This window comes from Pantherophis guttatus, chromosome 5 (genome assembly GCF_059756535.1).
Source record: "Pantherophis guttatus breed Tessera chromosome 5, ASM5975653v1, whole genome shotgun sequence".
NCBI classification, from domain to species: Eukaryota; Metazoa; Chordata; class Lepidosauria; order Squamata; family Colubridae; genus Pantherophis; species Pantherophis guttatus.
Genome location: NC_142067.1, coordinates 81,641,548 through 81,668,336, shown reverse-complemented (window position 1 = coordinate 81,668,336; position 26,789 = coordinate 81,641,548). Strand labels below are relative to the sequence as shown.

The 26,789-nt window shown below is 40.5% G+C and overlaps 1 protein-coding gene across 3 annotated transcripts in view; it reads left to right on the top strand.

Moving 5' to 3' along the window:
* The window catches only part of NHS (NHS actin remodeling regulator), a 540,422-nt gene that overhangs the window by 482,512 nt on the left and 31,121 nt on the right, over nt 1–26,789 (top strand). For 2 of the 3 annotated variants that reach the window (XM_034434585.3, XM_087871410.1), the window contains exons 3-5: nt 20,558–20,682; nt 23,765–23,827; nt 25,897–26,092. In XM_034434585.3, coding sequence (XP_034290476.1) covers nt 20,558–20,682; nt 23,765–23,827; nt 25,897–26,092 — 384 coding nt within the window. The remainder of the gene's footprint in view (nt 1–20,557; nt 20,683–23,764; nt 23,828–25,896; nt 26,093–26,789) is intronic. The other variant, XM_034434594.3, reaches the window with a different exon arrangement.

Genomic DNA, 26,789 nt, shown 5'->3' with positions numbered 1-26,789 from the left:
TTAGAGCAAGAGGAGATCGCAAGAAAGTTAAAATATTTTAAACAATTTTATTTTGAACACGCTAACAAAATTGGAAGATGGCTGGCTTATAAATTGAAAAAAGAGAAAGAAGGACAGATTGTCCAGCAATTAGAGGATGAGATGGGGAATACACAAAACAACAAAGAAGAAAAAAAGAAAATAGTACAAGATTACTATGCGAATCTTTACAAACAAGAGAAAATACCAAAGGATAAAATTGATAATTATTTACTGGAAGAAGGGATCATACCACTAGAGGAGGAAAAACGGGAATTTGACGTCGGACAATCTAGCAGTAGAAAACCATAGAGAACAGTGTCAGAATAACTGATTTGCAAGACTTGGAAGTCTGTGGAGGCTGAGTATTAAAGAACTCTAAAGAACGTTATTTATTTGATATTTGAAAAAGGGGGGGAGAAAAGAGGAAGAACCCCATCTTCACAATAATTTTGACACTGGTTGCAAACTGATATATACACATACATATATATTCTTCTCCTGTTCCCTGTCAAAAACCCTCTTGTGTCACATATAGATATATTCTACTAATTGGTAAACTAACAAAGTAATTAATAAGATCTCTTTACTCATAATTCTGTATAAAATAGTATTTACATTTTTATTATACCTATAACTTAACTATATATTTATCCACGTTTATAGTATTTAATAATAATAATAATAATAATAATAATAATAATAATAATAATAATAATAATAATAATAATAATAATAATTTTATTTCTATACCGCCCTTCTCCCGAAGGACTCAGGGCGGTGTACAGCCTATTTAAAACAGAATAGACATCAATTTAAAATAATTTAAAAGTATTAAATAAATTTGGCTTAATTTAAAACCCCAAAAGTTTAAAACATCCAATATAAAATTATGTTGCTAACCCAGCCTGGCGGAACAATAGGGTCTTGAGTGCACAGCGAAATACCCGGAGGTCAGAAATCTTACGAATTTCCGGGGGCAGTTCATTCCACAGGGCTGGGGCTCCCACAGAGAAGGCCCTCCCCCTGGGTGTCGCCAGCCGACATGACTTGGCCGATGGCACCCTGAGGAGACCCTCTCTGTGGGAGCGGACTGGTCGGTGGGAGGCTATTGGTGGCAGAAGACAGTCTCGAAGGTACCCGGGTCCTATGCCATGGAGCGCTTTAAAGGTGGTGACCAACACCTTGAATCGCACCCGGAAGACCACTGGGAGCCAGTGCGGCCGCATTCTGGACCAGTTGGAGCCTCCGAGTGCTCTTCAAGGGGAGCCCCATGTAGAGAGCATTACAGTAGTCCAACCGGGAGGTAACAAGGGCATGAGTGACTGTGTGCAGGGCGTCCCGGTCCAGAAAGGGCTGCAACTGGCGAATCAGGCAGACCTGATAAAAGGCCCCCCTGGCCACGGCCGTCATATGCTCTTCTAAAGACAGCCGTGCGTCCAGGAGGACACCCAGATTGCGAGCCCTTTCTGTGGGGGGCAGAGATTCACCCCCAATAGTCAGCGATGGCACCTGCTGACTATATCGGGATGCCGGAAGCCACAACCACTCGGTCTTGGAAGGGTTGAGTCTGAGCCTGTTCCTCCCCATCCAGACCCGCACAGCCTCCAGGCAGCGAGACATCACATCAAGGGCATCGTTGGGGTGGTCTGGGGTGGAGATGTAAAGCTGAGTGTCGTCAGCGTACAGATGACACTTCACCCCAAAACCACGGATGATCTCACCCAGCGGCTTCACATAAATGTTGAACAGGAGGGGCGAGAGGACCGACCCTTGCGGCACTCCCCATGCGAGATGCCTCGAGGTCGACCTCTGTCCCCCTGCCAACACAAACTGCGAGCGGTCGGAGAGGAAGGAGGAGAACCACCACAGAACGGTGCCCCCTATTCCTAACCCCCTCAACCGCTGCAGCATGATACCATGGTCGATGGTATCAAAAGCCGCTGAGAGATCTAATAGGACTAGGACAGAGGAGCAGCCCCTGTCCCGAGCCCTCCAAAGATCATCCACCAATGCGACCAATGCCATTTCTGTGCTGTACCCCTGCCTGAAGCCTGACTGGCACGGATCCAGATAGATAGCTTCATCCAGGTGTCGGGGAAGCTGTCGTACCACCACGCTCTCAACAACCTTCGCCAGAAAATGAAGGTTGGAGACCGGACGGTAGTTGGCTAATTCAGCCGGGTCCAGGGAAGGCTTCTTGAGGAGGGGCCTCACTACCGCCTCTTTCAAGGCGGCAGGAAAGGCACCCTCACTCAGAGAAGCAGTTATAATCCCCTGGAGCCAGCCTCGTGTAACCTCCCGGGAGGCCAGTACCAACCAGGAGGGACACGGGTCCAATAAACACGTGGCAGCACTAATCTTACCCAGAACCCTGTCCACATCCTCGGGAGCCACAGGCTCAAACTCCTCCCAGATAACATTCTCAAGACCTGCCCTCGTCTCCTCCCATGGACTCATCCAATCGGAGTCCAAGCCATCCCGAATCCAAGCAACTTTATCGTGCAGGAATTGCACAAAATCCTCAGCACGACCCTGCAAGGGATCTTCCCGCACTCCCCCCTGAAGAAGGGAGTGGGTCACCCTAAACAGGGCGGCTGGGTGGTTCTCTGCAGATGCAATAAGAGCGGAAAAATGGTTAGATTTTGCCGCTTTTATCGCCACTAGGTAGGTCTTGATATAAGACCTCACCTGTGTCCTGTCGGAATCGGATTGACTAGTCCTCCAAATGCTCTCTAGGCGTCTTTTCCGATGCTTCATCTCTCTCAGCTCCTCAGAGAACCAAGGAGCCAATTGAGATCGGCATCGGGTCAGAGGCCGCAAAGGCACGACACGGTCCAAAGCTCCAGTGGCCGCCCTTTCCCAGGCGGCCACCAGCTCTTCAGTCAAGTCGTGTGTCAGAGTCTCAGGAAACAGCCCAAGCTCCGTCAGGAATCTTTCGGGGTCCATCAGGCGCCTGGGACGGAACCATCTGGTCGGTTCCGTCTCCCTGCGGTGGGGGAAAGCGGTAGGAAAGTCCAGGTGGAGGAGCGAATGATCTGTCCATGACAAGGGTTTGATGTCTAGATCCCCTCTACCAAGATCATTCAACCACTGACCAGAGATAAAAATCAAGTCCAGAGTGTGTCCCCCTATGTGAGTGGGGCCTTGAACTACCTGGGTCAGGTCCATGGCCGTCATGGAAGCCATGAACTCCCGAGCCACCTCTGACGCCTCACCCGCAGATGGAAGGTTGAAATCCCCCATGACAATAAGTCTGGGGGTATCAACCGCCACCCCGGCAATGACGTCGAGTAGCTCGGGCAGGGTCGCTGCCACGTGGCAGGGAGTCAGGTACGTGGTCAGCAAACCCATCTGCACCCCACGGCCCCACTTCACACAAAGGGACTCACATCCAGCTATCTGAGGAACAGCGGTCTCCCTCGGACAAAGACTTTCCCTAATAATCATTTATCAGGTAGCATAGTATTTATTCATATTTATCTATTTATATTTAAGCTACTCATATATATTGCTTTTATTAGATAGTACAGTATTGATATTTATAAGTAGGCACTGATTTTTCTAAACTTATTATTCTTAATTGTTCTTTAGGTGATTATCTTGCTAATTAATTAATTATTTATCAATTCTAATTGTAGGTAATTATTTATACAAGTTTGATAATATTAATTGAACTGTGTTTTTTTAATAATTCATTAATAAGTGCTATATCTAATTAATTATCCAATCGATCTAAGATAGGCTTTAGTAAGTTTTTAAAACATTAGACAAGAGTCAAGAGACAATTGTTTTATGGTGTTATTGGTTAAGTGAAGAAGTCATTGAGGCCAGTTAAAGAAGGTCAAGGATAGGAACCTAAGGAAGAGACTTTAAATAAACAAACCTCTCTTACTTAACAAGCAAGTAACTTAATTAGGATTCCAAGAAGTAACTAATAGTGGAAAACAGTGGCAAGTGCCACTGAATGATTATTTGGAGAAATATTGAGAAAATAATAAAAGAACAAAAGTCAATCTTGAAAGAAATGGCAAGTATGACTTCAACAATCCTGAAAACCAGTAAAAAAGTACCATTCAATCCTACCTTAGCAATGTCATCCCCAGCTACTCAGAAATCATTAGAAGGCTTGCAGAAAATAGATAAACCTCCAACAACCCCAACATTACAAACTGTACAGTCCTCTCTGTCACTAATTCAAGAAACTATGTTAGCGATGCAAGAGAAACTGCTAAATAACCACTCAGAATTAAAGTTGGACATTCATGTGCTGGACTCAAAGATGAATGAGATCCAAGCTTCAATCGCTAATAATGAGAAAGAATTCAAAAAGCAGAACAAAGGATTGAACAAAATGAAAAGAAATTGGATATGGTAGATCAAACTTTTTCGATGCAGAATAAGGAAATCGAAGATTCATTGATAAAACTTGAAATGGATAAGGCCTCATTCTACCTCCATTTTCAAAATATCTGTGAAGAAAAAGAAGATCTGGGTGATAAGATGGCTGAGTTGATTGCGGATGCTCTCCAGCAAGACAAACAGGAAATCATTAGAGAGCTTGACGAGGTCTATAGAGTCCAAACAAATTATGCGAGAAGGAATAGGCTCCCTAGGGAGGCCCATGTAAGATTTGCAGAAAAAAAGTGAGGGACATCTTATACAACATAGCGCGAGAGGAACAAATCACTTTCAGAGGGAAAGAGGTGATTATTTTAAAACAAGTACCAAGAAGAGTGAGGGAAGGAAGGAAGAATTATAGATTTCTGACGAGTCAATTGAATAGAAGAAACATAATTTTTAGATGGCTCCTGTCTGAGGGGATGTTAATCTCATGGCAGGGAAGGAAAATTAAAATTGACAGCTTAAGTGCAGCACAGGACTTCCTAGACCAGCTAAGGGGGGCGGGGAAGAGGAGCAAAATAGCAAGGAGGAAATCGAAACGGCAAACACAGAAGAAGAAACTTCCCAAGAACAAAGTACAAAGGAAGATATAGAAGAGGAGAAGAAAAGAGAAGAAGAAGAAGAAAAAGGAAAAAAAACTAGACCGGTAAGAGCAGTAACTTTAAAAGCAAACAAGAACTAGGAATTAGACACAAACATTAGGAATGAATGATATAAAAATCCTATCTCTAAATGTCAATGGCTTAAATGATTATAAAAAGAGGAAGTTAATGCTGTCAAAATTGGTAAAACAAAATCCGGATATAATATGCATACAGGAGGTCCACATAAAAAAAGAAGAGGCCAATTTTCTGGAATATAATAAATTCGGCAAAGTATTTGTGTCCTTAGCAGAGAAAAGAAAAAGGGGGGTTGCTATGTATGTCAGAAGAGGAATAGAGGCAGAACTAAAATATAAAGATGCTAAAGGGAGAATCCTAATGATAGAGGTAACGAGTGGTAACTCTAAAATGATGTTGGTGGGGGTGTATGCTCCGAATAAAAAACAGGGACAATTCTATCATAAATTACATGAGCAGTTAGGAAAATGGGCGCATAATGAAATATGTATGTTAGGCGACTTTAACGGTATTGTAGACCCAGACAGAGATTATAAAAGTGGAAAAATTAAAAAAAACAAAAGGACACCTTTACCAAAAAGTTTTTTTGATTTGGTGGATGAATTAAACCTAATTGATATGTGGCGAACATTGCATCATTCTGATAGACAATACACTTTTTACTCGAACCCGCAGAATTCCTGGTCTAGAATAGATATGGTATGGGCCACCAGGAAACTAGGATTGGAAATTAAGAAGGTTGATATGAGCACAAATGCCTGGGCAGATCACAAGCTCCTCGAAATAAACTGGCATTATTTGAATAAGAGAAAACAACAGAGATGGAGATTACAGACGAATTTACTGAATGAAAAAGAGTTTATATTTAAACTGAATGAAGAAGTAAAGTGCTTTTTTATAGAAAATGGTAATCAAGGTACGGCCAAAGAAACTGGGATACTATGAAGGCTTATGTGAGAGGAGTAGCTATATCGTATATGGCATTTAAAAATAAAGAAAAAAGGAAGGCTAGGGAGGCCCATACCAAAAGGTTAGAAGAAGCGGAAAATAAACTACTGCAAAACCCAGGAGACGAGGTGGCTAAACAAAAGTGGATGATGGCGAGACATAGGCTGAATATTTTGGATCAGGAGGAGATAGAACAAAAAAATAAAAAGAACAAAGCATTACTACTTTAAGAACGCTAATAAGTCCGGAAGGTGGCTTGCATATAAATTAAAAAAAGAAAATGAAAAAAGTCAAATTCTTGCATTAGAAGATTCTAAGGGTAACCTTCTGACAAAGGAAGAGGATAAATTAGAAAGAACAAGAGAATTTTATGAAGCTCTTTACAAAGAGGAAGAGATTGAGCCAGATAAGGTGGAACAATATCTGATGGAAGCTAGTCTACCTCATATAACAGAAGAAGAGAGGGAAATGTTGAATAACAAAATTACAATAAAGGAACTCAAAATTGCTCTTACTAAAATTAAAAAGAATAAAACCCCAGATCCAGATGGACTCCCAGGGGAAATTTATATAAAATTTGACGAAGCATTGCAATTAGAATTATTAGAAATCTTTAATGAAGTTTTGGTGGGTACAAGAATCCCAGACACATGGAGGGAAGCGTATCTCACACTCATATTGAAAGAAGGTGCCGATCCGAAACAAATTGCAAATTATAGACCCATCTCCTTACTAAATTCAGATTATAAATTGTTTATGAGTATAATAGCGGAGAGGGTGAAAAAAATCTTAAACCTTTGGATCCACAAAGACCAGAATGGATTCCTTCCAGGGAGACAAATGAGGGATAATCTGAGAACGGTATTAAATGTTATAGAGTATTATGAGCAACATCCCGAAAAGCAGTTGGCGCTAGTGTTTGTGGACGCCCAAAAGGCATTCGATAACCTGAATTGGAGCTTTATGGTCAATCAAATTAATTTAATGGGATTTGGGACAAATTTTAGGAAAATGATTGAGAATATTTATCACAAACAGAGAGCGAGTATACTAATAAATGGGGACAAGACTCGAACATTTCAGATTCAAAAGGGAGTAAGGCAGGGGTGTCCCCTATCCCTTCTACTTTTCATCTTGGCATTAGAAGTGCTACTTAGGAAGATTAGATCTAATAAAGAAATCAAAGGACCAAAGATTAGGAAAGAAATTTTTAAAACGCAAGCCTTTGCAGATGACGTGGCTCTAATAACAGAAGACCCATTAGAAACTGGCCCAAAATTATTACAGGAAATACAGAAGTATGGAGAAGTTGCCGGCTTTAAACTTAATAAAACAAAAACCAAAATAATAGTGAAAAACGTAACAGAAGCATATAAGAAAGAGTTGGAGGAATCATTAGATCTCCAGGTAGTGAAGAAAACAAAATACTTAGGAATATGGATAACTTCGAGGTATTCATCATTAAAAGAAGATAATTATACCCCACAATTACAAAAAATACACCAGGATTTGGATAGATGGAAAAAGCTAAAATTGTCTTTCACGGGTAAAATAGCAGCAATTAAGATGAATATCCTCCCCAAAATTATATTTCTATACCAAAGCATACCGGTGAGTTTAGACCAAAAATTCTTTCTAGATTTGAATAAAAGTGTTAGGATTTTTTTATGGGAGGGAAAGAAGGCGAGGATCTCATATAAGATATTGCAAGGGAAAAGAAATATGGGTGGCTTTGGACTCTCCGATTGGGAAGCTTACCAAAAGGCAGCTAAATTAGTTTGGATTAAGGAGTGGGTCACATTGCAAAATAGGAGAATTCTGACCTTAGAAGGTCACGATTTACAAGAAGGATGGCACGCCCATTTGTGGGACCCAAGAAATAAGAAAAAAATCTTATTTTCACAAACATAAAGTAAGGGAGACCCTTATACAAACATGGGAGGAGATTAGGCAGCGGTTCTATGCCAAAGTACCAAATTGGCTTTCTATTATGGAGGCCCTGACTTCTCCAAATAGAAGAGACATTTTAAAATTGGGCACATATAAGGATATATTAGATGAAAATGGGAATCTTAAATCCCTGGACACACTGAGAGACCAAGGCTTTAACCTAGACTGGTGGAATTATTTACAGATAAATTCAAGGTACCAGAAGGATAAGGATCAATATGGCATAGAAGCAAAGTATAGAAATTTAGACAAAATTATGCTGGGGGTGGAGAAGAAAATGTTAGCAAAAATATACAATCTTCTATTAGATGAGGACAGGGCAGAGGATATAGCCAGAAACCAGTTAAGTATCTGGGGAAAAAACATTGGATATAGTTTAAATTTTAATGATTGGGAAGAGGACTGGAACAGAAATTATAAAATGACTAAAGCGGCAACATACAGGGAAAATCATTATAAGATGCTCCACAGGTGGCACCTAGCGCCAGCCAGATTAGCGAAAACGTTTCCTAATGCTTCAGTAACTTGTTGGAAGTGTGGAAAGGATGTTGGCACCTTCTATCATATGTGGTGGACCTGCTCAATAACAAAAAGGTTTTGGTCTAGAATTCGAAATTGGTTACGGGAAATAATCGAAGAGGAATTAGATTTATCCCCTGAAATATTTCTTTTGGGAATAATCAGGGATGTGTTTACTAAAGATAACATTCAACTTATAATTCATATTGCAACAGCGGCCAGATTAGTGTATGCGAAATTTTGGAAAGAGAAAACCATACCACCAGAGGAAATATTAATAAATAAAATTTTAGAGTGCACAGAAATGTCAAAACTAACGAAGGAGCTAAATAACGATGAGAAATCAAAACACCATGTGGTATGGGAAAAGTGGTATGAATGGTTAAACAATGGGATAAAATCATGATGTCAGGGTATGCTTATTTCTTGCAATTTAAGTGTGAAGTATACCTGATGTATATTTTGTAAACATGTACAAACACTGCACTTCTGATTTTAGTAGAGATTTGATGTTTTTAACCATAAAACTAATAAAGTATATTTTAAAAAAAGAAAAAAGAAAAACGGGAATTGTTAAATAAAGGAATAACACCAGAAGAACTGAGAGGAACAATCCTAAGACTTAAGAATAACAAGACACCAGGACCTGATGTCCTCCCAGGGGAAGTCTATAAAAATCTGAGTGAAATTATAGAACCAGTGTTATTGGAACTTTGTAATGAAGCATTATATGAAGCAAAAATTCCAGAATCATGGAGGAAGGCATACATCACCTTAATTCCGAAAGAAGGTACTGATAAGAGTCAAATTAGAAATTATAGACCAATATCCCTTTTAAATGCAGATTACAAAATATTCATTAACATAATAGCAGAAAGACTGAAAAGAGTATTGAATGAGACTATACACCCAGATCAAAATGGTTTTCTTCCCAATAGACAAATAAGAGATAATACAAGAATAATAGTAGACACCCTGGAATATTACGAAGCTCATCCAGAGAAACAAGTGGCCCTTGTTTTTCTGGATGCCCAAAAGGCTTTTGACAATATAAATTGGCAATTCATGATTAGGCAAATTAGGCAAATGAAATTGGGAATTAAATTTGAGAAAATGATAGAGGCAATTTATAAGACACAAAAGGCAAGGGTAATAGTAAATGGGGATATTACCAACACATTTCAGATAACTAAGGGTGTACGACAAGGGTGCCCATTGTCACCGTTGCTCTTTATTTTAACATCAGAAATATTACTAAATAGAATCAGAGCAAATCGAGAAATAAAGGGAATGAAAATTAAAAGAGAAGAGAACAAGGCACAGGCCTTTATTATTTATTTATTTATTATTTATTATTCAAATTTCTATACCACCCTTCTCCTTTTGGACTCAGGGCGGTGAACAGCCAAAATAAAACATTTATACATAAAGTACGATTAAAAATAGATTTAAAATAATTAAATTTGGCCCACAGTTTAAAATTTATCAATTTAAAATCCATATCAAAATTTAAAATCAACCATAAAATCATAAAATCAAGAGAGACCGGCTAACTGAAAGAGATGAGTTTTTAGGGCCCGACGAAAAGTCCGGAGGTCGGAGATTACTCGAATCTCTGGGGGTAGATTGTTCCAAAGGGTAGGTGCCACCACAGAGAAGGCTCTCCTCCTGGGGGTCGTCAGCCGGCATTGTCTAGCTGACGGCACCCTGAGGAGGCCCTCTCTGTGGGAGCGAACTGGCCGGTGGGAGGCTATTGGTGGCAGAAGGCGGTCCCGTAAGTACCCTGGCCCTAAGCCATGGAGTGCTTTAAAGGTGATCACCAACACCTTGAAGCGCACCCGGAAGTCCACCGGAAGCCAATGCAGCTTGCGCAGGAGAGGAGTCACATGGGAGCGCCCTGTCGCTCCCATAATCCCCCGCGCAGCTGCATTCTGCACCACCCGGAGCCTCCGGGTGTACCCCAAGGGGAGCCCCATGTAGAGAGTGTTACAATAGTCCAGACGAGAGGTGACGAGTGCTTGAGTGACTGTGCGTAGGGAGTCCCGATCCAGAAAGGGGCGCAACTGGCATATCAGGCGAACCTGATAAAAAGCCCCCCTGGCCACGGCCGTCATATGCCCTTCTAAAGACAGCCGTGCGTCCAGGAGGACGCCCAAGTTGCGGGCCCTTTCCGTGGAGGCGAGTGATTCGCCCCCAATAACCAGCGATGGCATCAGCTGGCTATACCGGGACGCCGGCAGCCACAGCCACTCGGTCTTGGAAGGGTTGAGTCGAAGCCTGTTTCTCCCCAGCCAGACCCGCACGGCCTCCAGGCAGTGGGACATCACTTCCAAGGCATCGTTGGGATGGTCTGGGGTGGAGATGTACAGCTGAGTATCATCAGCGTACTGATGGAACTCCACCCCAAAACCACGGATGATTTCACCCAGCGGCTTCACATAAATGTTGAACAGGAGGGGCGAGAGGACCGACCCTTGTGGCACCCCACAAATAAGGCGCCTCGGGGTCGACCGCTGCCCCCCTGTCAACACGGATTGCGACCGGTCGGAGAGATAGGAGGAGAACCACTGCAAAACGGTGCCCCCCACTCCCAGTCCCTCCAGCCGGCGCAACATGATACCACGGTCGATGGTATCAAAAGCCGCTGAGAGGTCTAACAGGACCAGGATAGAGGAGTAACCCCTATCCCGAGCCCTCCAGCGATCATCCACCAATGCGACCAATGCCGTTTCCATGCTGTACCCAGGTCTGAAGCCGGACTGGAGCGGATCCAAATAGACAGCTTCATCCAGGTACTGGGGAAGCTGTCGCGCCACCACACTCTCAACAACCTTCGCAATAAAGCGAAGGTTGGAGACAGGACGGTAGTTAGCCAAAACAGCCGGATCCAGGGATGGCTTCTTGAGGAGAGGCCTCACCACCGCCTCTTTCAAGGCAGCCGGCAGGACACCCTCACTCAAAGAAGCGTTGATAATTCCCTGGAGCCAGCCTCGTGTAACCTCCCGGGAAGCCAGCACCAACCAGGAGGGACACGGGTCCAATAAACATGTGGTGGTGTTCAGCCGTCCCAAGATCCTGTCCACGTCCTCGGGAGCCAGAGGATCGAACTCCTCCCAGCTAACACTCTCAAGGCTTGCCTCAGTCATCTCGTCTGAACTAACCTAGTCAGCGGCCAAGTCTTCCCGAATCTGAGTTATTTTATCATCCAGGTACTGTACAAAGTCCTCAGCTCAGCCCTGCAAGGGGTCCTCCCGCGCTCCCAGATGGAGAAGGGAGCGGGTCACCCTGAACAGGGCGGCTGGGCGGTTATCTGATGACGTGATAAGAGCGGCAAAATAGCTAGATTTCGCCGCTTTTATTGCCACTAGGTAGATCTTAATATGAGACCTTACCAGTGTCAAGTCGGATTCGGAACGGCTGGCCCTCCAACCGCTCTCTAGGCGTCTTTTCCAGTGCTTCATCTCCCTCAGCTCCTCGGAGAACCAAGGAGCTAAGTGAGTTCGGTGCCGGGTCAGAGGCCGCAAAGGCACGACCCGGTCCAAAGCCCCGGCAGCTGCACTATCCCAGGCGGCCATCAGGTCATCAGCCGAGTCGTGAGCTAGAGTTTCAGGAAATGGCCCAAGCTCCATCTGGAACCTATCAGGATCCATCAGGTGCCTGGGGCGGAACCACCTGGTCGGCTCCGCCTCCCTGCGACGGGGTGCGGCGGTCAGAAAGTCCAGTCGAAGGAGCGAGTGGTCAGACCATGACAAGGGTTCAGTATCTATATCCCCTATATCAAGGCCACTCAACCACTGACCAGAGACAAAAACTAAGTCCAGAGTGTGTCCCCCCATGTGAGTAGGGCCGTGAATTACTTGGGTCAGGTCCATGGCCGTCATGGAAGCCATGAACTCCCGAGCTACCTCAGAAGTTTCACCGATGGATGGCAGGTTGAAATCCCCCATGACCACAAGTCTGGGGGTATCAGCCGCCACCTCAGCTATAACATTGAGGAGTTCGGGCAGGGTCGTCGCCACATGGCAGGGAGCCAGGTACGTGATCAACAGACCCATCTGCACCCCACGATCCCACTTCACGAAAAGGGACTCACATCCGGCTATCTGAGGCACAGTGGTCTCCCTCAGATCAAGACCCTCTCTTATAATGACCGTCACCACCCCGCCCCTGCCCTGAGCTCTTGGCTGATGAAATGCACGGAAGCCTGATGGGCACATCTCCACGAGGGGAAACCCCCCCCTCATGGCCCAACCAGGTCTCTGTAATACCTGCCAGGTCCGCTCCCCCCTCCTGAATAAAATCACAAATGAGGGGGGCTTTATTTACTACGGACCTGGCATTATACAACATCAGCCGGAGACTCGGGCCCTGAGACTCTAAGCAGCCTGAGGAACGGGAAGAGCTAAGGGGACCGGGGCACGCAATCGCTCGGAGATAGCGAGCGCGGGCCCCTACAGGATACGGCCCCCTGCTCCCGCCATACCTGCCTCTCCCACTCAGCATATTAATGGAGAAGCCCTCAATAGAGGGCATTCTAACAGTTCCTTCCCCCAGAGTCCGTACCCCCTATGGCACCATTAACAGCCGGACTGGCCATCCCCCGTGGGTTCTCCCCCAAACCCACACAACCCCCCCACCCCTTATTTACACTAAGCCGCTCCACACCTCCCAGTTCGTGCCCCTGTGCCAAGCCTGACCTATCACCCTCCCTCCCCACCCTCCTCCCCAAACCCCTTAAAAATTTACACAAAGACAATTTTAAAAAGCCCCTCAGCCCCCTCTTTGCGGCATGCCACCTCTCGGGATTCCAAAATCCGTCATCGAGGTAGGCCCTCGATAACGTGGAGGGCCAAGCCTGCGAGAGGGGGGAATCTCGCAGACCAAGAAGCTCCGCTGCTGCGTACATCTTGCCGCAGGGATGGGATGACCGTCCCCTAAAGGGTCCATACAGAAAAGTCCGAGGGAGAACATAAAAAAGACAGGAGCCACAAAAAGATTCAAGACCCAGTCCGCTGTTCTCTCACAGCAGAGGCCAAGTCCGTCTCCAGGTCGACACAGTCCAAGGGGGGAGGAGGGATAAATCATACCGCCCTCTCACAGCGGATTGGCTTGATGGTCTGATCCCTTTACTGGTGAGATGGAAGTAATGGTTCAACTTGCACTCTTAGCACCCATAATATAGGTCCAAAATCCGCCCTCTCACGGTGGATGCGATGATCCGTCCCTCTGCCAGCAAAGTGTAAAGTGCAGGTGCCGAATGATGGTACAACAGAAACAGTGCAGCACCCAGGATATAAATCCCCAATCTGCCCTCTCACGGCGGTTTGTCCGATGGTAATTCCCCTGCCAGCAGGTACAAAGTGCAGAATGCAAATAGCTAATGCCATCCCAGCTCAGCCCGTGGGGCCCAGAGCCCAAGCCACCCTCTCACGGTGGTTAGGCTCTTGGCTGGTCCTCTCAGCTGGTGGGATGGAGTCATATACCAGCTCCTGTTCAGATGATATGGTATTTATCATTGAGGAACCTCTGGAATCTGGCCCTAATCTAATACGAGAAATAGAAAAATATGGGGGACTATATCAGGACTGAAAATTAATAAGAGGAAAACCAAAATGATAGTTAAAAATTTAACAACAATTCAGAAAAAAGAATTAGAAAAGGAAATGAATTTACAAATTGTTAAAAAAATTAAATATCTAGGGATATGGTTAACGGTGAGGTGTTCGTCCCTAAAGGAGGATAACTATATGGTTTTGGTCCAACAAATAAAGAAGGATTTGGAAAAGTGGGGAATGTTACAAATACTGCTTTTAGGTGACAATCAAGATAAATATTCTACCTAAACCACTGTATTTATTTCAAACAATCCCCATACCATTAGACGGAAAATTTTTCAATTTTCAATTAAGATTACTACTAAATTTGTCTGATCAGGAAAAAAGGCAAGGATAAAATTACGCTCTCTCCAAGATAGTAGAAGTAGAGGTGGTTTTGGACTATACCACAAAGCAGCTACGTTAGTTTGGATAAGGGATTGGGTTAACTTAAAGAACAGAAGAATTTTAATGCTGGAAGGACACGATCTACAAAAGAGGTGGCATGCTTTTTTGTGGGATAAAGGGAATAGGATACACTCATATTTCTACAGACATAAAATAAGAGATGCATTGCTACGAATTTGAGAAGATACAAAGAAGAAACAGTATATGAAAATTCCCAGTTGGCTATCTACTATGGAAGCTATGATCCACCCCAACACATTAGATACCAGCAACATGCCTAAATACTCAGAAATCTTACACAAACAGGGAAAGCTTAAAAATAATCAGGTATTATGAGAACAGGGATTACTCATTGATTGGTGGCCATACTTACAACTGCAATCCAGACACAAGAAAGATGTGGAAGAATATGGAATTGACATGGAACCAAAACAACTAGATAAATTGCTGATTGGCCCCAAAAGAAAATTAATATCCAAATTATACAACTATTTATTAGAATTTGATAGAGCAGAGGAGGTGGTGAAAGAACTGATGATTGCATGGGCTAAAAATATAGGACATAGTATAGCCTTAAATGATTGGGAAACAATCTGGAACAAAAACTACATGTTAACAAAATCAGTTGCCTATAAGGAAAATCACTATAAAATCCTCTACTGTTGGCACTTAGCTCCAGCAAGGCTGGCTAAAATGTACCCAAACCTAAGCCCCAAGTGCTGGAAATGCAACCAACATCAAGGTACCTTCTTTCATGCCTGGTGGCTATGCCCCAAAGTGAAAAAGAATTGGACCAAAATACAAGGTTGGCTACAAGACTTAATAAATTGTCAAATTGAACTAAATCTGGAAACATTTTTCCTGGGAATATTAAAAACTAAATTTGATAAAAAAAATAAGATATCTGATCCTACATATAGTAACAGCAGCAAGAATTGTGTTCACGCAATATTGGAAGGAACATAACTTACCACCAGAGGGATTGATCATTCAGAAAATATTTGAATGTGCTGAAATGAATAAACTAACTTTAGAATTAAAAGAAAAAAAATGATTTGGAATATTATGCTGTTTGGGAAAAATGGTATAGATGGATAGACAACAGAAACAAAAATAGGTAATATTCACAAGGAAGTTGAGGATGTATATATATGTATATAATGTATATATTACATGAACTGTTAATCCAAAGTATATAAAAATGACACTGTCTGATTATGTATTAGAATCATGGAAAAGAAAAACTACAATAAAAATTATTATATATAAAAAAAGAAAATTCTTTTCACTTTTTTTTCAATTTTTAAATTTCTCAACTAAACATTTGAAAAAAATTCTTTAGAAATTTTTAAATTCTTAATGTTCTGAGAGGAAAAAAATAAAAAAACCGCAGAAAAAGGGACAGAGACTTAAAACGGGGAAGATAGTTATGAATTTTTCAAGACAGAGAACAAAAGGTCAAGAACTATCATATACTTTTGTAAACTGACACTTCGCAACAGGAAAATATTTAATTTTTAGAATTTTTTTATTTTTTGAGCAAACAAAGAAAAAAGTCATGGAAATAGAGACTGACACTATAATGACTTGCAAAGTGTGTCATATGTTTCAGATTATGCCCACAAAAGATCCAAGCTATGTATGTATCAAATGTAAACTACTTGAATTACTAGAAGTAAAGGATCTAAAGGCAACTCTAGCTCCTCAGAAAGTCAATGAACAAAGTGAGAAATCCCAACCTAAACAATAAGACTACATCAAAATAAAACACAATTGGGATCAAACAGCTTCTTAAAAAAATTAATGACCCCATATATGAACATAAAGAAGAAAACTGATACATCCAAATTGAACACAATAGGGAACAAACAGCTTGTGTAAAAAATGACCCTACATATGTACCCAAAGAGCAAGACCAATGGAAACATGTCACTTTTAGAAGAAACAACAACCAAGAGCAAAGCCCCTACTATCTACCCTAGCCCACTCCAATGAAGCTGAACTGAACAATTGATTTCATAGGTTTCCCCGGAAGAAAATATGCAGACACCTATAAACAGCATTCATCAATAGGTTCTAAAAAAGAGGCACAACCAACATTCCTGTAACAGGAAGAACAGTAGAACAGACTTCCCTAAGAAAAAAAAATGAATATTGGTGATAAGAGATTGAATTCTTAAGGGAACAGAAACTACCAGGGGTGAAATCCACTTACCTTCGCTACCGGTTCGCAAATGGGAGTGTGCGCATGTACACACTTACTTCATTTGTGCGCAACACCTCTGTGCATGCGCAGGACCTTCTGTGAATGCATAGAGCATCAAAAATGGGATGTGATAATGTCTGGGCAGGTGGGCAGAGTCTCCCACCACCGGTGCTACCAGTTCTCCCGAGCCAGATAGAATCAGCTGCATTTCACCACTGGAAACTATAATCTGCAGACTAGCCAGTCAATCTAGGAAGGTATATTGTCTCCCTGGAGCAAAAATCAAAGATGTAACTGAATACCTTACCAAAATAACCAACCCCACAGATTACTAGCCCTTTCTTCTCCTACACGTGGGGATCAATGACACAACAATGAATCTAAAAACTATCACAAGAGATTATGAACAGCTAGGGAAGAAATTTAAAAATTAGGAGCACAAGTGGTGTTTTCAGCTATACTTCCAACAAAAGACCAACATCCATTGATGGAGCAAAGGATTTTAGAAATGAACCACTGGCTTAAAAACTGGTCAACAAAATTTTGGCTTCCTAGACCATGGTCTGCATTACCTACATGAAAGGTTCATGGCAAGGGATGGAGTGAAGCTCATAAGAACTAGAAAGAATATATTTGGAAAACAACTGGCTCATCTTATCAAAAGGGCTTTAAACTAAAATTGAGGGGGGAGGGGGGCAATCTTCATGATCTTTAGAACCTAATTCCAAGCAAAAACCACTAGATACCCAATTATATAGGGAGGAAGGAAGTAAAGAGAAAAAAGAAATAAAAAAAAACATAATGAAGTAGAGAGTGATGGAACGGATGGAAATCCTAGTTACAAAGTAGAAGGTATAAGAAACATACCCAAGACAAATGAAGGACTCAAATGCCTATACACTAATGCTCAAAGTTTGCTCTTTCTAGTTCTTATGAGCTTCACTCCATCCCTTGCCATGAACCCTTCATGTAGGTATCATTCAAGCAGCCCACAATTCCTTCTATACTTTTTAGAATGAAGCCCTTTCTGAGCACCTTTTCAATATTTCCAATACGGGTCTTTTGCTCAGACAAGGTGTGCCCACTCCTGAAACAGTGTCACCAAGGGGGAACTGTTGCTTTAAATCCAGGCTGCAACAGCCCTCACACTGCTAAACCTGAGGCGGCTGCAGCTGAATTGACCCTGAGAAGGCAAAAGAGTGATATACAAACTCTGTTACCCACAGCTGCAGAAACTGCTGAGGATGTGCCAGAAGAAATGCTGATTGACCTATTTAATGCATTGCCAGAACCTGAGCAAGTTAATATTATTCAAAGATTGGATGATCTAAAAGAGGCTCTGACAACAACTCAATCTACAGCAAAGCCTTTATTTAATCTTTAATTTTTTTTTGGAGCACTTGGGAACTATCAGATGATTGGAAAAGAGCCGGTCTGGTTCCCATCTTCAAAAAAGGGGAAAAAAGCAGACCCAGGAAGCTACAGACCAATCAGCCTGACATCAATATCTGGGAAAATACTGGAAAAAAAATAATCTTAGGCCCAGTACTCTTCAATATCTTCATAAATGAGTTAGATGAGGGAGTAGAAGGGGAACTCATCAAATTTGCAGATGACACTAAGCTGGCAGAAATAGCCAACACCTCAGAAGACAAGCTCAGGATCCAAAAAGATCTTGACAGACTTGAACAATGGACCCTATCCAACAAAATGAAATTTAATGTGGATAAAAGCAAGATTTTACACCTGGGCATGAAAAACCAGGTACAAGTACAGATTAGGTGAAACCTGGCTCAAAAACAGTATCTCAACCATCCAACTAGTGAACCCAGAATAAGGAAACACTCTCAGGAGCTTTGAAATCCCGAAAGCAAAACTTTATTGTATACACCACTTTGGTATTGAAGAAACAAAACCAATTTTGGTTTTCCCATGCAAAGGCTTGCCTAGTTAAACAACAGCTTCCTCTTCTCCCCACCCCTGAGTGATCACATTGTCCAATTATGAGATGTCCTTTTGTTATGGGAACAATCCATCTCATTCTTGAGCACCTGCAGTGGTGACCTTGATGGTTGCCAAACTCTCACGATCTCCGCATACGTTCTCAGCATTTCATTTCCCCTCTTCCCTCCCCCCCTCAGTTCATTGGCAAGTTGAAAAGCATTAAGGTTTGAAAGAAACAAAGTGATTCAATCTTGACATACTGTGAGAGGGACCTTGGAATCCTAGTGAAGGATCACTTAAACATGAGTCAGCAGTGTATGTCAGCAACTAAAAAAGCTAATACAGTCCTTGGTTAAATAAACAGAAACATAGAATCAAAATGAAGTATTAGTACCGCTTTATAAAACCTTAGTAAGGCCACACTTGGAATACTGCATCCAGTTTTGGTCACCACATTACAAAAAAGATGTTGAGACTTTGGAAAAAGTGCAAAGAAGAGCAACTAAGATGATTAAAGGCCTGAAGACTAAAACATATGAAGAATGGTTGTAGGATTTGGATTTAACTAATCTAGAGAAAAGAAGGACTGGGGGGACATGATAGCAGTATTCCAGTATTTGAGAGGCTGCCACAAAGAGGAGAGGGTCAATTTATTTCCAAAGGCACCAGAGGGCAGGACAAGAAACAATGGATGGAAACTCATCAAAGAGAGAAGCAACCTGGAATTTAGGAGAAACTTCCTAACCATGAGGACAATTAACCAGTGGAACAGCTTGCCTTCAGAAGTTGTGGATTCTTCATCACTGGAGGTTTTTAAGAAGAGACTGGACGGTCACTTGTCTCAAATGGTATAGGGTCTCCTGCTTGAGCAGGGGGCTGGATTAGAAGATCTCCAAGATCCCTTCCAGGTCTATTCTGAATTTGCTTTCTATATTTCTGTAAATATTCCATCAGTTCCTGTAGTTATTCTGAGTTGATGGCTTGAGTGCACTTTTATACCTTCTAGTACTAGAGAATTGAATGTTTCCAAAACCCAATGTCGTATGTAATGAAAAATATATATTATACTTCTAGTGTACTATTATTTTAAAGTGGTTTCTCAACATATAATTACATTCAAGTTTGTCTTAAATATTTTGCATCAATTGTAGAACAATTTTATTCTCTGGAGAATCTAAGTTATAATATGGCAACTTCATTTCCTACCATATGGGTTTTATTGATGGTAGATGCTGAATGAATGAGAACAAATGAAAACAGAATTTGTGTGGTTTTTTCATGCATGTTTTATTTTTCAGAGATGTAAGTTAGTTTCATCATAATATCCAATAAAAAACAAAGAGTGGAAAATTAGTTATTGCTGAAGAGTATAAGCTAGCATTTGTGCTATTGAGTCAGTTTTTAATTCCTGGTGACTGCCTGGACAAATCCTTACAGTTTTCTTGGCAACATTGTTTAGAACTAATTTGCCATTGTCAGGTTCCTCAGGCTAAGGGAGAGTGACTGGTCCATGGTCACCCAACTGGCTTTGTGATCAAATGGGATAGAATTCTCAGTCTCCTGGTTTTAGACTGATACCTTAACCACCACATAACATTGGCTTTATCACTGAGGCACCACTTTTTTTAGAAAATTCCACACTTTTCATTAAAAAATATAATGTAGGAGTTTAGAGATAACTCCCAATTAAATATCTGTGTTTCTGCCATGAATTCGTTCAGAAGCTTCCCATTCTCCATAACTGTGCCATTTATAATATGATCATTCTGAAAGACAAAAATATATTGACAGAACTATGTATAGATAGTTGCTGCATGTAATTCATCACTGTGTAATTACTTTGCAGTGCATCTGGATTGGATCTGGATTCAGATATTTTTTTTCAGGAACCTATTTTTAAATGTACAGTGTATCTTGCTGAACAATTGTCTTCTTATTTCTTACAGAGCACCAGGGTAATAACCGAGAACAAAAAACTGTGAACCAAACTGTGGTAGCTCCCCCATTTCCCTCTTTTCCTGTGATCCACACTAAGAAGAAAAAAGAGACTAAGGACCATCACTTGCTAAAAGTAAGTTCTCCCTTGTCTTCTTAATGCATTTATGATGTGTTAGCACAGCTTGGGTTACTAGCAACTTATCCAGGCAAACATCTTTATCTTAAATGTCAACTAATAGGGGAAAAAATTGCCAGGAAATGCCAGGAGAAATAACATCTGCCAAGCCTCTGTTACATTGTTATTAAAAATATAAAGGTGAAGCCTAATTATCAGTAGATTACAAAATGAACAAGAATTATGTGGTACTCTTATCTCAATTTCCTGCTATGTTTTTTTTAAATCAAGCCACAATTTTTTTAAAAAAATGTTTACTCTTTATCTTGGTCTCACTATAAATTCTAAATTTAAATAAAAGACATTTTTTAGCAGATGGGTAATCATTTATGTCAGTCAGAAGAAGCCTATGCTAGGATATATGCATTTATTTCTGATAATAATTGTCAATAAAGCAATAACATGAGTAGTTCTATCGCAAAATATTCGTGCTGGTATATCAACTAGAGAAAATGCCATCAAACAATCTTTTATTTATTGATTGATTGATTGATTGATTAGTTTCTTCTAAACTATAATCCTTCAAGTGGGTGGTACTACAACTCAGAAGTCAAATTTATACTAAATATGGCAAAATAAAAATTGTAGTAGTAATACAGACCACAAGACACCATGTTAGAAAAGGCTGCTTTCATTACATTTCAAATTATATAAAAACTCACTGAAAGAAAGGGTCTTGTTACTCTAGGTAAGTATTTCTCAACCTTAACAACCTGAAGATGTTTGGGCTTCAACTCCCAGAATTCCCGGGAGTTGAAGCCCAAACATCTTTAAGTTGCCAAGGTTGAGAAACACTGACCTAGGTCATCCAAACTTTTCAAGCATCTACAAGAATGGAGGGGGTAGTGAGGTACCATGGGGTTTTGCTTTGTATCACATGACTGGGATATTTACATGAGGAAAGAGGGGAAATGAACTGTGCATCATGAAGTTGTGATGTAAATTCAAATCTCTTGTACTTGTATCACTGCACTGTAGAACCAGGTGCTCATTTTTTTTCATTCTAATGAAATTTCAGCTTGCTGTAGATAGCCCTATCTAATCAGCTGGCTCACTTTGCTTCTGGAGGGAAAGTTCTCTGTTCGGTTTTATAAAACTGTTGATGAAAAGCACTGGACACCATCCAAGATTAGATGGAGTACACATTTTTCTTGTCTCCTGGAATACCTTTTTCCTGCAAGTTGTTTGAAGGATAGCAGTTTTCAGCAATAAAAGATGTCCCCACCTTTGCCAGGTTTTAAAATGGTAAATGCAATGTCCCCTGGTTTTCGGTTTATCAGGTGACCTATTCCTTCACGTGGAATTTAATTTCTTCTGGCTGACAGTCTGAATTACATGCTTTCTCTTTGGCATACTGTACCCTCTTTCCCCCCCCCCCAAAAGAAATATGTACATCTCTTTCAAGAAAATAGAGCCAGCATATAACAATTATTTCCCCTCACTGATAACAAATTTTTGAATCAGAAAAAGAGTAACTGTGACATGTTTTGTTGTACATTTTCACAGGACTCACTTTCACTTACATTGTATAGCATCTAATTACAATAAGTGATTTAACACTGCATCTTCATATTCACATACTAGCAAGTTCAGCACATGTATACTAATGATTTTCATAATTTTAGAATAGGACCTTTTGGTAATATTAAAAAATTCCTTTATAAGTGGCTGTCCACCCTGTGCTTGAGTGAAGGGAAGCTATCATTTAATGAATGAACAATGTTGAACAATTTTTATTGTAGTTGAAGAAGGCTTTACATCTTTCCATAATATTCTCTTCTCAAACCATCTTTCATGCTGAAAGATGCTAAAACGTGTATCCCGTTTCGCAGCTCATTGATTGTTTCTTCTTTCTCCAAACTGGTACCCTCCAAATTTTTGAATTATCACTGCCATCATTCTCAGCCATCATGGCCAATTTCAATATTAAGTCAGACAATGTTATTACTGATGTTTCTACATCATCTGTAGAATGTTTCATGAATACTGTACATACAATATGAAACAAATTAATATAAAACAATAAGGACAACATTATGAAGAAAAATTAAAAGTTGTTTTAATGCTGCAGTGGGTTAACTAGCTCTTTATAAATTATACATGGTTCCATTTCATCAGAAGAAATTCCATGATTAAATTAATTGAGATTAATAGGCAAAAGTTGTTGATCTGATACTTCCCATACCCATTTCCATATTTGCTGTTGTTAGTTGTGAAGTCGTGTCCGACCCATCGCGACCCCATGGACAATGTTCCTCCAGGCTTTCCTGTCCGCTACCATCTTCTGGAGTCCATTTAAGGTTACACCTACTGCTTCAGTTCCATCCAGCCACCTCGTTCTCTGTCATCCCCTTCTTCTTTTGCCTTCAATCTTTCCCAGCATTAGGCTCTTCTCCAGTGAGTCCTTCCTTCTCATTAGGTGGACAAAGTATTTGAGTTTCATCTTCAGGCTCAGGCCTTCTAAAGAGCAGTCAGGGTTGATCTCCTCCAGGACTGACCGGTTTGATCGCCTTGAAGTCCAAGGAACTCGCAGGAGTCTTCTCCAGCACCATAGTTCAAAGGCCTCAATTCTTTGGCGTTCAGCCTTCCTATGGTCCAACTTTCACAGCCATACATTGCAACTGGGAAAACCAGTTTCTATATAGTATGACCTAAAACTCAGAAACCAGAGGAAATTGAATTAAATAATCAGTGAATGGTTTCCTGCTGTAAGGATGGTATTGTCAACTTTCAAAGAGCTTGCATGGGAAAAATCTACACCCATGATTTTTATGCCCATTAACATCCTCCATGTAGCTAACCACTCTGTCTTAAATATGCAGAAATTAAGCAGCATATTATAATTGATAAACAGGTTCTCATGATAAAAACTTTATAGATTTATATTATTTATTTCTCACAGGAACAGAATGCAATGAAGAAACTTTTTTAATGCTACACCATGCATTTCAGATGTACTTTGATCAAAAATCATAGAAACATTTGTTGTATGTGTTAATTTTTAATCATTTCCCTCTCCCTCCACATTTCATATTTATAGTTTTATAGAACCCGCTCGTCTTCCCCTACTGAGTGTTGCCACATGACCCCATGGAGTAAAAAGGTATTGGAAAATAACCGAATAAAACCTCCTCATACAATCTGTCCCTTTCACTCCCTAACTTTCTTTGCTACTCTTTTGGCTGACTAACTTTGTTGTCTTTATTTCATGCTCATATCAACGAAGACCATTAACTTTTTTTCATCCACCATACCAATTTGGTGTTAGGTTTAATAGCTGATGAGCAAATTTCTTTTTGTTGATTAGTTTTAAATGCCTGAACTAAATTTGTATATAGCTGGGAAAAAATAGATGGCGATCTTGGAAAACTACAAGAATGTATCCAATGATATTAATGCTACAGCATGGACCTAGTCAAAGGACTGTTATCACTGCTATTGTTTGCTGAAGAGCAACCCTGGCAGACCGTCAGAGATTGTAGTCAGGTCATTTCACTCTCTTTGTCCAAAAGACATTGTTATGCAGGCGAGGTATTGGTCACAAAATGCAAGCTAATGCAAGCTATAGGGGACTTTTTTTTTGCATGCACCAACTTTTTAGCTCAGAGGTTACCTAGGAAACAAAGTCTTTTGTGCTTGTAGTTTATATGAACTATTCATGGCTGCTATGAACAGCACAAAAGCTGGAAAGAAAGAAAATGGCAATGTTTTCCTAACCTAGAGATGGACAGAAATATCTTCTAAGAAGACGGGGCCCTTTTACATTTTTATGTATAATATTACAGGCATTGCTGGCAAGGTAAGAACGTAGCTTGATATAAATTGGATAAATCACTGTGAACTATAGCCTTCAGCATAGATGTTGGGGGTTAAGAATGATTGTAAGTCTATTTTGTGCCTTCAGTAGGAGTGTTGAGCAGCATATTTTTGACAAAAATAAAGTTAACTTGATTGTGGGTCTTAGTTATAAAAAATAAAAATATTTAAATGCTCTGATAGACTTAAAAAATGCAAAAAATTAAATCTTGTCCCTTTAACAAAAACTAAAAGAATGAAATGCTTCCGAATAAGCAAAAGGGCAAAATATCAAGTAGTCATCAGAACTGACACTGAAAATTGAACTTAGGTAATAGACAGACTTCAGGATGACTTCTTCCAGTCTCTAGAGTATGATGATTGATTAAATGAAAAATATGCACTTTAAAAAATGGGAAAAGCTGTATTTATCATTCAAGAAACCATCATTTTTTAGTTCTCTAGATATTGTCTAGATTGTTCTATTGTTTTACTTGCACATAGTAAAGCAACAAAGCACAACAGTCCTTTCTTTCTTTCTTTCTTTCTTTCTTTCTTTCTTTCTTTCTTTCTTTCCTTCCTTCCTTCCTTCCTTCCTTCCTTCCTTCCTTCCTTCCTTCCTTCCTTCCTTCCTTCCTTCTTATTCTACTCTTTGAGGTAGTTGGTATCTTACTTCTTTATCTTTTGTCCCTTGTTTAAATTATTTGTTCTGAATTACCACTAGCTGTTAGATATTCTAAAGATCCTGGTTCAAACTTTGCTTCTCAATTTTTCTTTTGATATCCAGTCTTTATTATTAGATGGCTGTGTTCACATGACATATTTAATCTGGTGACCAAAACCCCATTTTCTGGTTTAACACTGTATTATGGACAATAAATTAATCAAATGAACCAGGTTTGTATTTCGTAGCAACTAACACCAACCCAGAGTTAACATTATTTAAGCTCAGGTTCTGTGATTGCAACTACCAGATCTTAACTTGACATGGTTAAGTATGTCATATGGACAGAGTGAATGCAACACCTTTGACTGACTTTAAATCCATAGCTCAGTATTCCTATGTTTAAATTCTGTTAATTTCAGAGAGACCTTACTTTGAAGTAAAATCAGGTATTTTAAAAATACAAAATATGTATTTCTTTCAAAATATATAGAGCATGAGATCAGTTCATAAGGCCATGCTGAAGTTCTACTGAAATCAATGCTGCAGGTTGTCAATCATATGTAAATTGTTCATTTCTAAGTCTATATGCAAACAACATGAAAGAAAGTTCTTCTAAGTTCCAAGGAACTTCCTTCCTTTTTTTTTACTTCCAGTTCTTACTATTTTTTTGTTTATGCATGGATGCTAATTTTGATTGTATTTATTTACAGTCCCACCATCCTTCGGAGGAAGAAGATACAGATATCATGTTAGGGCAGAGGCTGAAAAATCCAATACATAATATACCTTCTACACTGGATAAACAAACAAATTGGAGCAAAGCACTACCCCTCCCAACTCCAGAGGAGAAAATGAAACAAGATGCCCAAGTGATTTCCTCTTGTATTATCCCCATCAACGTCACTGGTACAAATCTTTTGTCCTTTTTTTTGTTGTGGTTGATTTGAAGGAGTTTTAATCACTTATTTTATTGCAGTAAATATTTCTCTAAATATAGATTTTTACAATTAACAAATGTATTTATACATTTTATTGACACACACACCCCATTTTAGCATAGGGTAACATTTGGCAACTTACAATCATAAAAATGTATCTATACATATACATTATATACATACATACCCGTGTTTCTCCAAAAATAAGACCTGGTCTTATTTTCTTTTGTGCCTCAAAGACATCTTTATTGTCTGTGAGCCAGGGGTCTGCTGGTAGTGCAGCTTTCAGCGTCGCTGTCAATTTGTCCCAGCTGGGGTTGGGTGGCCACCTAGTCTGGCAAACCAGGTCTTATTTTCAGAGGATGTCTTATCTGCTTACCTTAGGACCACTGTGTTGTGATCCAGGCCCAAGTAGGTAGTAATCGACGCAAGCAGTTCCAAAACAAGCAGACTTTATTAGAACAGCTGAGAATTAACTCATTCTCAGCGTAGTCCAAACTAAATTAAAACAAACTCTTCATAACACAAATTCTTCAGTCTAATCACCAACCTTGGTATAATTAGGCAAACTGCCAAAGGCTTCTCTTGGCAAAAGTTCAAAAGCAGAAGAGAAAAGTGCAACAATACTATCAACGTTGTTTTCCAACAAAGAGCCCAAGAGCCGT